This window comes from Physeter macrocephalus, chromosome 2 (assembly GCF_002837175.3).
Source record: "Physeter macrocephalus isolate SW-GA chromosome 2, ASM283717v5, whole genome shotgun sequence".
Classification (NCBI taxonomy): Eukaryota; Metazoa; Chordata; class Mammalia; order Artiodactyla; family Physeteridae; genus Physeter; species Physeter macrocephalus.
In genome coordinates, this window is record NC_041215.1 from 22,722,954 (window position 1) to 22,737,095 (window position 14,142).

The following is a 14,142-nucleotide window of genomic DNA, read 5'->3' on the forward strand; positions in this document are numbered from 1 at the left end:
CGTTGCAATCGTTTCAGGGTAAAGTCTGTTTTACTGTTCTAACTACTGTCCAGCTCTGGGTTTTCTTTGACAGACACACAGGGTGATGGCCACGTGATGACCAAGGCTGAGACCGGAGTGATGCATCTACAAGCCACGGAGCACCAAGAGTTGCTGGAAACTACCACCTTCCAGAAGCCGGAAGAGGCAGGAAGGACCCCGCCCTGGAGCCCCCAGGGGAAGCGTGGCTCGACCCACACTGATTTCAGATTTCTGGCCTCCAAGACTGGGAAAAGACAGATTTCTGTTGCTTCAGGCCACCTGGTCTGTGGCGCTCTGTAACGGGGGCCCCAGGAAAGTCACACAAGTAGGCAAAGACAAGGCTGGTAGGGCTGGGGCCTTATTCTGACCCTCCCAGCCACAGCCTGTCTGCTTCAGCATGGGAGCTGCACAGACTTGGCTGGATTCATCTCCTGTTTTTGATTTCTCTTGACTTTTTTGTCCAACAAATTAAGGAGCTTCTTAAGAAGGCAGGGGCAGGGGTCATGGCCTTGACAACCAAGGACAAAAGATATGATCATTGGTAACTGTCACAAAGCAGAGCTGGCGGGCAGGTTTCAAATTAATTTGCACCCCAGATTCACCTGGCCCCTCGCCCGGCACCCCATCATGTTAGCAGAGAGCTGCGGAAACTCACATGTACACATCCATGCACACCCACAGTCATGGAAAGCAAACTAATTGACGTACTGCAAAGATGGGTCATCTTTGTGTCTTTTATCATCTCCAAACAGTTAATTTTCAGAAACTCCAAAAAGGGGAGCAACTTCTACAAATCGGTTTCTCCCCCTCGGCACTGCATCCCGGCATCGAGAGGGTGGAGGCCGGGGAGGTGCTCCACAGCCACGGTGCCCAGGAGGGCCCCGGTAGAAGATGAGCAGCCCCGGGGTCCAGGGTGCCCAGCGAGGGGGCAGACCCTGCCCGTGACGGCTGTGCTCCTCCCACCTGCCCCCTGGCAAACTTCTCGGTGCTAACCTTCTCTCTGGCCTCTGCCCCTGGCGTCCTATGCACAGGTGTCATCCCCACCTCCCCGACCCCCAAGAGACTTCTTCCTGTCGCCGCGTACCTGGGGAGCTCATGGAACACACAGGCCTGGGCCCCCATCTCCGCCACCCCCAGGGACCCCAGCTCAGAGAGCCGGGCCAGGGACAGAAAGGCCCCGGGGCCCCGTCTCTACGCTGCCCCCCACACGCACACAAGCGCCCCATTCACGTGGTGCTCCCGGAGCCTGGCACCCGGTCTGAAGCTTAAAATAGGCACACAACCAGCCTTTGTTGGGGAGAGGAAGGAAGGAAGGAAGGAAGGAAGGTTTCAGACAAAGGAGACAGCACACTGCACCATCCAGGAAAGCTGGGGGGCCTGAGCTAGGCGGGCGGCCAGGAGGAGTGGGAGCGGTGGTAACTGGAGGCCAAGTGAAGGTCACTCCGAAGGTGGGGTGGGTCCAACTCCCCGGTGCCACCAAGGGCCAAGGGAGCAATCTCGATTTTGTCGAGTGGGTGATGAGCTGGTGGAGGTGGCGGGGAAATGACGAACCAATCTCAGCTTTAGAGAGAAGATTCTGGTCATGGTGGGGGGGTCAACCCATTGTAGCGGGAGAGACCAGAGGCGGATCTGCCAGCTGGGATGTTCTGATCGAGAGACAGGGAAACACTTAACTTAAGGGGGGAAGAAACACAGACAGGAGAGAGAAAGGCAAATCCGGGGAGGCTGATGCCCGAATGACCACCCCCAACCTCTGAGCTTCAGTGTAGTGGGCTGTCAAATGCCCAGGAAAAAAGCCATTTACATAGCAGCACGATTCTTCACTGCCAAAATGTGGGAGCAGCCGAGATGTCCACCAACAGGTGAACGGATAAACACGTGTCCCTCCACACACGGGGACGTCCCTCAGCCACGAAAGGAGAGAAGCCCCGACACTCGCTACCACGTGGACGGACCCTGAGAACGCGACGCTCAGCGAGAGAAGCCAGACACAGAAGGACCCACGGTGTGTGATTCCATTGATGGGAAACGTCCAGGACAGGCAGATCCACAGACACAGAGTGGCTGAGTGGTTGTCAGCTGGGGACGGGGGATCAGGGTGATTGCTCGTGGGGATGGAGATCTTACTGAGGTGATGGAAGGTTCTAAGACGGCTTTCTAGAGATTGTTGCACAACTCGATAAACGTACAAAAAAACTGAACCGTGCGCTAAAGTGGCTGAGTTTTATGAAACGGCAATTGTACCTCAATTTAAAAAATAAAAAAGTAAGACTTTTCCCCTTTGCAAGGTTCTCAGGGAGAACTGGTACTGTTTCTGTTAGAGTCTCAGAGCTGCCCACAAGCCCCCCTATCCACCAGCTGGCAGGACAAGATGCAACGTCACAGCATGGACGAGGAGGAGGGGGCGGGTTGTGAGTGCCTGGGACAAGTCACCCACCTTCTCAGTGACCCAGTCTGGTCTGAGGTCTCCTGGGTGACGTACGGGATGCACACTTTTCTCCAGACCCTGAAGAGAGAGAGGGAGACGCCATGCCCAAGGGCAGCACAAGAGAGAAGGGTGAAAAGCGAGGTCCAGAGCTGTTGAAATGAGCATTGAACATGGCAAACCTTGACATCGTCAAGGACGGGGTCTGCAGGAGACAAACCTTCCCAGAACAAAGACGTGGCTCGGCCCATCACCCTGGGGCTGTGAAGACAAAGCAGCCTGCAGGGAGCGATGGAAGGGGTTGAAGTTTGGGTCAACACCTAGCAATCACGCAACTGTCCTGGGTACCGTCCTCTCTAGAAAGCTCCAGAAAGTTCCAAAGTCATGGAGGCCAGGCCCAACCACGCTTCCCTAAGAAATTACACAGGAGCTTCAAGAACACAAATGCCTGGGACTGCCCTGGCGGTCCGATGGTAAAGACTGAGCTTCCACTGCAGGGGGCACGGGTTCAATCCCTGGCTGGGGACCTAAGATCCTGCATGCCATGCGGCACAGCCAAAAAAAGACCAACACAAATGCCATAGGAAATACAATTTTAAAGACGACTATTTGTTTCCAGATGCAAATGAGAAAACCTGTAATAACACTTTGGTGATTAGAAGGCACTTTTTACACCACCACAGGGTGTACCCCAAAAAATGCTTCCATTCAGTAAGCACGAAGCTGAACTGTCAGGGTAATTCATATTCAGTTGTCTTTCCCTTCAAACTATAGGGCCCCAGGCTTTATGAAACATGGAGCAGGAAACAATGGCATCAGTCACAATTATTTGCAGCTGGAGACCAAGAACCACTGGAAGAACTCAAGCTCCTGTAGAAGCCTCCTGCACTGGGTTACAACCAAGGAAACAAATCGCAAAGGTAGGCACCTTTCAGTGACTGCAGCCAGTCAATTGATCCTCTATTCAAAATCAGTATAAGTGTTCAAAAGCCACACAAAAGACTCACCTACAAAGAAGTCAGCATTTCTAAAATTCTCTAAAAAGTGGTGTGATTTTTTTTTTCCTCTCAAAACCAGAACACGAGATTATATAAAAACCAACCCAAATCTGAATGGCCATACTTCTTAAGGATCAAAGGCGAGGTGTGATCTTTAAAGGAGAAAATAACTTAGTTTTGTTTCCGAAAGGTGTCTCCACCAAGGGTGATTCTACTCCCTGGGAGCAGGGGGTGACATCTGGGTACATCTGTCATTGTCACACTGGCGGGGGAGGAGTCCTGGCATTGAGTGGATGGGGCCAGGGATGCTACTCCACGCCCCCCAGCGCCCAGGACGACCCGCCCCCAGACCCGGCCCCAATGCCAGCAGTGCGATGTCTGTCAGCACTGCCAAGGGGAAAGACCCCGGTCCATCACGTGAACTCAAGCTGTAAAGCTCATATAATTGTGGCCCAGCGGTCCCCTTCAGGGCACACATCCGAATGGCTCCTGTGGGGTACACTTAATCAAAACCACCCGAGAAGCCTTCTCTTAAGTAGATGTGCTTGTTCCTTGATAAAGCTTCAGAATCCAGGCAGATGCAGGTAGATCTGGCTTTTGTTGTTGTTGTTTTCCCCTCATTTTTAATAATATGAAGAAACCATTTTTTTTTGCAGATTCTTTTTTAAAGCTCCAGAGGGGATTCTTATGGGCACCCCAAGATTGAGGGACTGGTGTCAAGCTTCAAGTGATTCCTTCTCTCTCCTCCCTGACAACCCAGTAATTCTACCCACCCACCTTCCTCCCCCCCAAAAAATCTTAATTTAGAACATTATTATCAACGCGCACGTACCCTCGCCATGTGCCAGGAGCGTGCGAGGTACACGCATCCCCTCATTTGACCTTCGCAGCCATCCCGTGAGGTACCTGCTCCTATTATTCCCACTTTACAGAGGAGTAAACTAAACCCCCAGAGGCAACACAGCCAAGCAAGCAGCCCGAGTGGACATGGGAACACAGGCCCACCTTCCAGAGCCCGCTACACTCTCAACCCGTGCAAGACCACAGCACGCGACTGAACAAGTCTGTGAACTTGGCGTTTGCCGCGCTGACACCTAGCAATGGTGAAGGCTCTTTGCTGCTCATCACGCCTGTCTTCTACCGCCCACCTTCCAGCCCCGAGCAACCCCCGCTCCCCAGGAAAAATAAAAGCGCCACCCACTTCCCTCAATATCATTGTCCCCAAAACTCCCACTTTGCTTCCGGGCTCCTGGGCCCCCAAATTCCTGAAAAATTCGGTCACCAACACGAGCCTTTCTGCTTCCCCTTTGCACCCTGCCTCCCAGAAACAGAACTTGCAAAGTGTGTCCAAAGCCCATGTCCTGCAGCTCACTGCCTTGCCAAGGGGTTTCTGCCCCATGCCCCCTTCTACACCACATGATTAGCCAAAGTGGGGGGGATTCTCCTCCACAATCCTCATAACTGACTTCTAACCGAGATCCCCCCCATTTCCTCCTGAATAATCAACCTCCTGTAAAACGGGGGGGGGGGGTGTCTCTCAGCTTCATCCCATCTCCCTCCCCCCGCCCTTTCTCTTCACTCACAGACTCCTACCTCTCCATTTCTCCTGATAGCCCTCGTGAATAATCAACCTCCTGTAAAACGGGGGGGGGGTGTCTCTCAGCTTCTATCCCATCTCCCTCCCCCCGCCCTTTCTCTTCACTCACAGACTCCTACCTCTCCATTTCTCCTGATAGCCCTCGGAAGCTTTCTGAAAGGAGCCTGACTCCCCCTCTTCCCTCGGCTCCCCCCAACTCAGCGCTCTGGCCCTGTGCCAGCTCACCCTGACCCTGAGTTCCTCAATCACTCTCCTCGGCCACCGGGACCCCCAACTCCATCGCAGTCCCCTCCCCAGCTAACCTCGACCCCCAGCTCCAGCCTCCAACTCCCCCAAGCCCCCGACCCAGCACCCCCTTCAGGAACCCCGACCCCAACCCCTAAGCCGGATCCCCGGCCCCTCCTCACAGACCCCGACCCCCGGTTCCGTCCGCAGACGTTCCAGGACTCGCCACCCGGGGCCGCCCGGGCCTCCCCTCAGCCCCGGCCGCGCCCTGCCCCCGGCACTCGAGGCGGGGGCGGCAGACCCTGGCCCAAATCACGGCCGCACGCGCCCTTACCTGCGCTCGCGCCACCACAGCCGCCTCAGCCCCTCACGCAGCGAAGCCGAACCCACCACGGGCCCGCGAGCGCTCGCTCCCCTCCGCGGGGGCGGGGGCGGCTCGCAGGGGGCGGGCATTGGCTCCCAACGCGGCCAATCGCGGGCGCCGGCGGCGGGAGCCAGGGCTCGGGGCGGGGCGCAGGGCAGGCAGCGGGGTAGGGTGCGCCTGGGAGAGGGGGTGGGGAGGGGGCGGGGGCGGGACCGGGAGGCGGGGCGTTGAGTGGCACCGCTGCTGGCCACCCGCAAGGGGAGAACTCTCAGGGGGGAGGAGCTATGCTAATATGCAAATAGGTACAGTGTGGTGCCCCCCGCCGCGGGGCGGCGAGCCGAGTTTCAGAGGTGACTTAGTGACGTCGAGGAGGCGCGAGGCGTTTCGCGAGTTCGAATCCCGTTTGGGGCCGCGGCTTCAAATCCGAATCCTACCTCACGTGCGCGGGGAGAATGTCCCCTCCTATTCAGTCGCTTGGCCTGCAGGACAATAATAACTGCTTCCTCTCGTTGAACGCTCTGCATAAGGCTAGGAGGCGAGACGATATTACCGCCCCCGTTTTACAGGGGTGGAAACTGAGTCTCAGAGAGGTTAAACTCAAGGTCATTTGCCCAACCCTGTCAAGGGTTTCTTAATATCCTAACTCCTGGGGCTTGATTGTAAAATTCAGATTCATGGGCCCCCACTCAAATCGAATGAACTAGAATCCCGAAAGGAACTGAACCCCTGGAATGTGCATTTTTAACATGCTCCCTCGTTGATGTTGGGAAGCATTTGGTATGTCTCCAAAAGTACCCAGCGGTCATGGAGGGGAGACTTACTTATACAGGATGATGGAGCCACCGTATTCTGGGACTTCCAGAACTTTGTGCAACACTGTTACTCTGTGATCTGAGCTGCTGGCCTCCCAGCTGGGCGCCCCCCCAGGGCTGCTGTCATCCCTGCAGGAACCTCCCCGCTCACCCCCTGCAGGGCACAGACAGAACCAGGTGCCTAGGGACAGCATCTCACTCCCCAGCTCCATCCCACAGGAGGAATTACTGTCTGCACAAGGATTGCAAACTCGTGGCCCCCAAATGCTGTAAAATTCTAAATTCGTTGCCAACATTTCAAAATCAGGTTGTTTCACAAAAAGAAATCCAGATTTCCAGGCACTCTTGAAAAATCAGGTCTGGCGATTCTTGCAGCCCCAAAGACAGATTAGGGCAGGGCTGGGATGAGGCAAGTGAGGCACTTTTCTCAAATCCTGAACCTAAAGGGGCACCCCAAAACACTCACCATCCAGATAAATACTATATAAATGCCATATTTTTTTATTATTTTTTATTATTATTATTTTTTTTGCGGTACGCGGGCCTCTCACCGCCTCGGCCTCTCCCACCGCGGAGCACAGGCTCCGGACGCGCAGGATCAGCGGCCATGGCTCACGGGCCCAGCCGCTCCGCGGCACGTGGGATCCTCCCCGACTGGGGCACAAACCCACAACCCCTGCATCGGCAGGCGGACTCTCAACCACTGCGCCACCAGGGAAGCCCCTAAATGACATATTTTTAAAAGTCAAAATAAATGCAGAAATAATCCATGATGAACAAAATAACTAAAATTTTAAAGAAAGACAAGATTTGATTCTGCGCTTGTGCAAACCACCTCCTTTGCTACTCTCTAGCCCCAGCCCTGTCAGATCCTGTCTTTATTTCAAAAATAGTGATGTTTTGTTCATCATGGTTTCCTTTACATTAAACATGGCAGTAAAATATGTATCTAGATGGCTGAGTTTTTTGTCACACGTGGCGAGTGCCTCGCTCTCTCACCCTAGTCCTGGCCGTGTTTATAAATTCACGAAATCTGCCCTGAGCCATTCAGTGGATGGGAAAACTGAGTCCCTGCAGGTTTGTTTGCTGTTGTTCTGTTAATTAATTTTTATTGGAGTATAGTTGCTTTACGTCCTGCAGGTTGTTCCCCGGGTAATATGAGGATCATAGTGCCTGCCCGATCACCTCAATGGCTGCAGGAAGTACAGGGTCCAGCAAGGCTGGTGTGATCTCTTGTGGGGGTCACAGGGGAGAAGCACTGAAATGTTCCCATGATGCCCCAGAGTCCTCATCACAAAAGTCCGAACTCTTCCCACAGACCCATCCCTCACCCCCATCTTTCTGGTCTCTCATCCTTTACAGGTGGCGAGCTGACCTCCCCATCCCAAAAAAGGCACACAGCTGGGGACTGCGGAATCCACTTCTTTATTGCAGGAAGACTATTTGTAGAGCAAATACTACACAGACCCCAGAGCAGGGGGCGGGGGGCACCCACATGCGGGAGGTGAGGGGGCAGGGGCGGGGACAGCAAGCATGGCCTGTCACGGTCCCCAGAACCAGCAGTGCCGAGGCAGGACGGGCCAGCAGCTGGGGCAGGCTCTGGCCCCCTCCTGCTGGAGAACCCCAGGGTCGGGACAGGGCCTGGGGCAGGAGAGGCCTGGAGGCAGGCAGAGCCCCAGGGAGATTGTGCTATCAGGGTGTGTCCCTGAGAAAGGGCCGCAGACCCCCTACGCAGCCCCACTTTCTCCGGCACCTTCAAGTGGGAGGGGTCAACACCAGCTGCTGGTGGGCCCTGGACCCGCCACAGGACAGGGGTGTTCCGCTGTGCTCAGACAGGATGCTACCTTTTCTTCCGTGGGCCTGTCCACGTGCCGGGCAGTGACACACACGTGCACACACACACACTCCCTCCTTCTCACAGTGGGCCCAGTAAATATTTGTGGAGTGAACAGCCATACAGATGCAGAAGGAAAAAAACACACTGCTACCAAGATGGACACAAACAGTCCCTCTTACCCACGTACAGTCCACGTGGCCATACGACCTCTCTTTTGTGGGTGCACACGCGCACGTACACACACGTGCAGCTTCCTTGCGCCTAATGACACCAGCGCCGCGAGTGGCCCCAGGGAGAGGCCCAGGAGGCAGGGAGCCGAGGGCAGCTCCAGCCACGGCCAGCAGGCAGCTGAGACCCTCAGTCCTGAGACCATAGGCAACTGACTGCTACCCAGGAGCACATGAGCTGGATGTGGATCTGTCCCTGGTCACGCCTTTGGATGAGACCGCAGCCCAGCTGGCCTCATGCTGAGACCACAAATGTGTGCTGTGGCAAGTTGCTGAGTTTGCGCTCATGTGCTCCCCAGCAACGGCTGATGGATACAGATGTTGGGCTGAGAGCCCCCTTACGACAGAGTGCAGCAGGCGTGGCGCTCCTCAGACAGTCAGGACAAACAGGTCCACAGATGCTCTCTGCTAAATCCCGTAACCCACCCCCGAAAACGCAGCTGCACAGTCACACTCTTGCACTCTCTGTGTGCCCAGGCTCGCACATCACAGGTGTCTGGTCCTCCTGGCAACCACATGACCCACCCCTGCCTGCACCCTACGCCGGGATCACACGACAGACCATCACACACACAGGAGGTCACCACACACGCTTAGACAGAAGCCATCCGCCCAGCACACCAAGGGGCCCAATGCATCATCCCATGGGTGTCTCCCACCCCAGCCCAGGCCTACAGGTCACCTTCATACTGTCCGACATGGCCTCACTGGGTCCCATGAGTGTGGTGTCATCTAGACACTCACAAAAACAGAATCGCACGGTGGTGGCGGGCACACCCTGACTTCAGGACCCACGCCTTCCTGGGTGCGCCCCCCCCCCCGGGGGGGACCCCGTAGGTGGGAGGAATCGGGCTGGGCAGAGCTCTGCGTCCAGCCCCTCAGATCCTGCCGGTGCTGGGTCCAGATGCCTGCCTCTGGACAGGGCCCGGCAACCCCTCACCAGCACCCCAGGTCCCCTGCCCTGGGCTCGGTGGTGACAAACTGTCTCGATCTCTGTCAAAGAAGAGAGATCGAAACTGATGACCTGCCGGTAGGTGTCCTCAATGGTGGGGATGTAGGTGTCCCGGGACGTGCCCCGGGGGGGACCCCGTAGGTGGGAGGAATCGGGCTGGGCAGAGCTCTGCGTCCAGCCCCTCAGATCCTGCCGGTGCTGGGTCCAGATGCCTGCCTCTGGACAGGGCCCGGCAACCCCTCACCAGCACCCCAGGTCCCCTGCCCTGGGCTCGGTGGTGACAAACTGTCTCGATCTCTGTCAAAGAAGAGAGATCGAAACTGATGACCTGCCGGTAGGTGTCCTCAATGGTGGGGATGTAGGTGTCCCGGGACGTGCCCTTGACGAAGCACAGCACTAGCGAGCTCTCGCCCTCCATATCCGTTCCAGACAGTCCCCTGCAGTTGTGCCGCGGCCATCGGCCGGTCCCGGGCCTCCCCAGCCTGCACCCCAAGCCCAGGCGGGGCGAGGAGTGAGGTTCCGGGCTGGCGGGGCACTGCTGTGAGCCCTGTGGTTATTGCCTGGCAGCCTGAGACCCAGCCCGCAAGGCCCCCCACCCATCCGTAGGGACAGGGGCGAGAGGGGTGGTCTGGGACCTGGGGAGGGGGGCACGGGCCAGAGGTCATGAGGGATGGAAGGGGGAGGGGAGTGTATGTCAAACACCAAGTAGGAGAAAAGAAAATCTGAGGTCCATGTGCATTTCAACTCCCTCCTCCCCGGCAAGGTCACAGTGATCTAATGTAGGGGCAGGGTGCAGGTCTGGCTGGGGGCACCCAGGGGGCAGTCAGAGGTGGGAGCCCTGGGAGACACGGAGATGGAGGAAAAACCGGCTTCCTCAGTCCCTATGGGGACAGGCAGCTTCCCCCGTTTTCCCATGTGCAGATCAAGGGGGCCACCTCCAGCGCTTGGCTTTGGCGGGGCGTACAGACAGGACGGGGAGGGGGGGGGGGGCGGGGCAAAGAGGGAGGGGAAGGCAGAGTGACGTGACAGAGCTGGGTTGGAGCCCCAGGTCTGCCACAGGCTCGGCAGGGCCTCATCCCCGCCGGAGACGTTGGAGGGAAAGAAGTGGAAGGGATGGCGGGGGGAGGGGAAAGCAGGAAGAGGAGGAGAAGGAGAGAGAAGAGGAGGCGGAGAGGGGGGAGCCGGGGGCACGGGACGTGGGGAGAGGCCTGGGGCCAGGACAGCGGGGCGCCGGCGGTGGGCGCTCTGGGCTCACATGAGGACGCATTTGCCCTTGAGGCGGTCTGTCCTCTTCTGTTTGCTGGAGCGCTTGCCATCGATGTTCAGGCTCATGTTCCGGCGTGTCTCCAGCGTGAGCAGCTCCTGGAAGAGCTCCTTGACGTTGTAGTTCATCTTGGCCGATGTCTCCATGAAGGCGCACTTCCACTCCTGGGCCACGGCCTGGGCCTCGCGGGTGTCCACCTCCCGCTGGGTCTCGTCGCACTTGTTGCCCACCAGCATGACAGGGATGTCCTCCACGCTGCCCTTGATCTGCACGATGAGCTTGTAGATGGGGCCCAGCTCCTCCAGCGACTGCTTGCTGGTGACCGAGAAGACCAGGATGAAGGCGTGGCCCTTGGAGATGGACAGCCGCTGCATGGCCGGGAACTGGTGGCTGCCCGTGGTGTCGGTGATCTGCAGCGTGCACACGCTCTTGTCGCAGCCGATGACCTGCCGGTAGGTGTCCTCGATGGTGGGGATGTAGGTGTCCCGGAACGTGCCCTTGACAAAGCGCAGCACTAGCGAGCTCTTGCCCACGCCGCCCGCCCCGAACACCACCACCCGGTAGTCATTGCTCTGTTCAGGCATCTTCCACGCGGGGGTGTGGGGTGGGGCCGGGAGGGCTCGCTTCGGCTGCTAGAACCCCAGACCGACCCTGCACAGAGAGGAGAGTCAGACAAGAGCGACCACCCACTTGGGAGGGGGTGGCAGGGTCGGCTTCTCAGAGGGGCGGCATTTCCCCCGCATGCCGGTTGATTTGGCCGACCCTGCCATTCTGCCCTGCGCACAGGCTCAGAGCCAGACCCTCTGCCTGTCTGCTTCCCCACAACGAAATCTGGGGCCTAAACTCCTTCCCCGGGCGGGTGGTGGGGGGGTGGTCTCTGGGCTGGAAGAGGCATGGAGATGCCAGCGTGGGGTGCACACCAACTGCTTTCTCCGCCTGCATGCTCCCCCAGCCCCCAGGTGGCACTGGCTTTCCCCTGGCTTTGTGACCTGGGCAAGCTGCTTTGCCACCCTGAGCCTCAGGTTTCTCCTCTGCAAAACAAGTAGAGGGTCTGCATCTCCGGCCATCACAGGCCCCCTGCTCTCACCCCAGCGCGGAGGCTCCTCAGCCTCGTGGGAGCTGTGTGGTGGGGCATCTTTAAAATGCAGGTTGCAGGGCCTCAGCCCTGGAAATGGTGACTCCTTTGGTTCAGGGCCACAGCCCTGGGAACTTGCATTTTAAAGCTCTTCTCCTCCCCTCATCCCATAACTGTGATCTCGGTGCTGGAGGTCCAAGAATTTGCAAACCATGAAGCGGATTTCCCACAGCAGCCCAGGCTGTAGATGAGAAAAGTAAAACTTAGCCTAAAGAGAGAAAGCCTCGCTCCCAGAACTCCAAACCCAGACTATGGTCCGGCCTGCCCTGGCCTCCCGCTCAGGTCTGATGTGTCCGTAGGAACAGAACTCCCTGCGAGGGGGGTCCTCTTCTCCCCCTCTCCCCTACCCTGTGCTCAGAGAGGTCCAGTGACCTCAGGAGGTGGTCACACTGCACAGCAATTCCTGAAATGATGGAGGTGGGAGAAGAACCGTGATCTGGGGGTGGGAAGGCGGGAAGCCGGTCTCCAAGCATCTGCGTCCTTACTTATAGAAACAGCAGAGACCCCTTCCCTGCCTCCTTCTCAGCCATCTCTGAGGGTCCCTCAACATGGGGCGGGGTCTACAATGGGATAGAGAAGATATGGCAAGATTGCCCCCAGGCCATGCTACTTCCCTCAGGTGTGTGTGTGGTGGGCGGGAGTGGGGGTGGGGGTGGGGAGCAAGACCCAATGGTGTGAAAGACCCTGGCGGTGAAAACCCGGGCAAGGAAATTGATGTTCCCGAGCCTCGATGTTCTCATCTGTGAAATGTGGGCAGTCTCAGTGCCCACTCCACGGAGCCGCTCGGACAAGCAGAGCCATAAGCTGGATAAAGCCCTTGGCCAGGTGCCTGGCACACAGAGCCCTCAGTTAAGATGGACGGACATGGTTCTCAATCACAAAGGCCCAGGGTGTAAAGCACTCGGCTGGTCGTGGGTTGGGAAGGCACATTCTCAATGATCAAAAGTACCAGGTTTGTCAGAAAAAGACATACGGAGAAGGTAACAGCCGACACGTACCTCACAAATTACGTGCCAGGCAAACTTGTTGGAGCTTTAGCGGTTCTAACTCGTGGGGGACTGTTTTTAGGCATCTTGGTGACATGCATAGCACTGGGGGGGGGCTGGCAGGGCTGCCAGCCTGCTCTGCAGTCACTACCCTTTCCTGGGTGGGCACCCCAAGAAGTGAGCTCATCAGCATGCAGCCAGGCACCGCCACAACTGGCCAAGGGACCTGGGGTGGCCGGTGACCGTCCGTTCTGCCACCCCAGACCCAGCCCTTGCCTCGCTCTGGGTGCAGACCCCCTGGCAGTGCTCCAGGCCTGTCAGCAGGGGTGTCCTCCGGGAGGGGCCCACCGGGGCCTGGGATCCCTGACTCAGAGCCCCATTCAATAACCCGCAAACCCACGCCAGGAACCCACCTGGTGCCATTTGAAAACCACCCGCACCTCCCACGGGCTGGGGTTGGGGGGAGGGGGCTGTGGGCACCAAGGCGCAAAAGGGGGTGGCACGGGCTCAAGGTCACAGCAGAGAGGTGGCAGAGCAGAGCAGGATTTGAACCCGGCCCCGGCTGGCTACACAGCCTGGGGTCCTTCCCCTGTGCAAGGCAGCCCACCCTGAGGCTCCCGGGCCAGGGGAAGCTGCCCGGTCCTGGGTCCACGGGGCCCACTGCTACTGGGAGGTTGGAGCGACCTCAGGTGCAAGAAAGCAGGCCCCAACCCAGGGGAGGGCCTGGGAGCTCGGGCTGCCTGCCCCACGGGGGTCTGACATAGGGACTACCTGACCAGTGAGGGGTTTGAGGAGAGGGGGCTGCCCTGGGCCCGAGGAGGAGCTAAGTGGTGGGGGAGGGCCGTCCACCAGAGGAGGGGCTCCTGGATGAGGGCCTTGGCTGGGAGAGGGAGCAGGAGGGCTGAACGGGGCGGCGGTGCGGGGAGACGGGCTCGGGGCCCACTCGATTCCTCCAGGAGGGGCCCTGGCAGCGGGACCCAGGGGGGGCTCCTGTGGGCCGGAGGAGGGGCTGGCTCGGCCGAAAGGCTGCCCGTCAGTACCGCGGGGGAGGGGTGATGCCGGGAGGGAGCTGTCCAAGGTGGGCGGGGGAGGGCGGCCCGGCCGGGGCCCAGCCGGACCGGGGAGGGGGCTCCGGTGGAGGGCCCGGCCCCGCGGCCGGGAAGGGTGGGGCTCGGACAAAGGAGCGCGCGCGCGCGCGGGGAGAGGACCTGCGGGCCTCGCGGGGGGAACGCAGCGGGCCCCGGCGCCCCGGTTCCCCGCCGCGGCCGCCTACCTGGGCGCTCGACCCGGCGGCGCCGC

The 14,142-nt window shown here is 58.5% G+C and overlaps 1 protein-coding gene across 1 annotated transcript; it reads right to left on the bottom strand.

Moving 5' to 3' along the window:
* Positions 1 to 10,639: 10,639 nt before the first annotated feature.
* On the bottom strand, positions 10,640 to 11,306 carry DIRAS1 (DIRAS family GTPase 1). The gene has a single exon (XM_007120470.2). It carries the CDS (start codon positions 11,304 to 11,306, stop codon positions 10,710 to 10,712), a length of 597 nt encoding a protein of 198 aa, XP_007120532.1. The 3' UTR covers positions 10,640 to 10,709.
* Positions 11,307 to 14,142: the final 2,836 nt, after the last annotated feature.

What these genes read in the sequence shown, in the direction of transcription:
- DIRAS1 (XM_007120470.2), bottom strand. Translation starts at nt 11,306, where the DNA reads ATGCCTGAACAGAGCAATGACTACCGGGTGGTGGTGTTCGGGGCGGGC.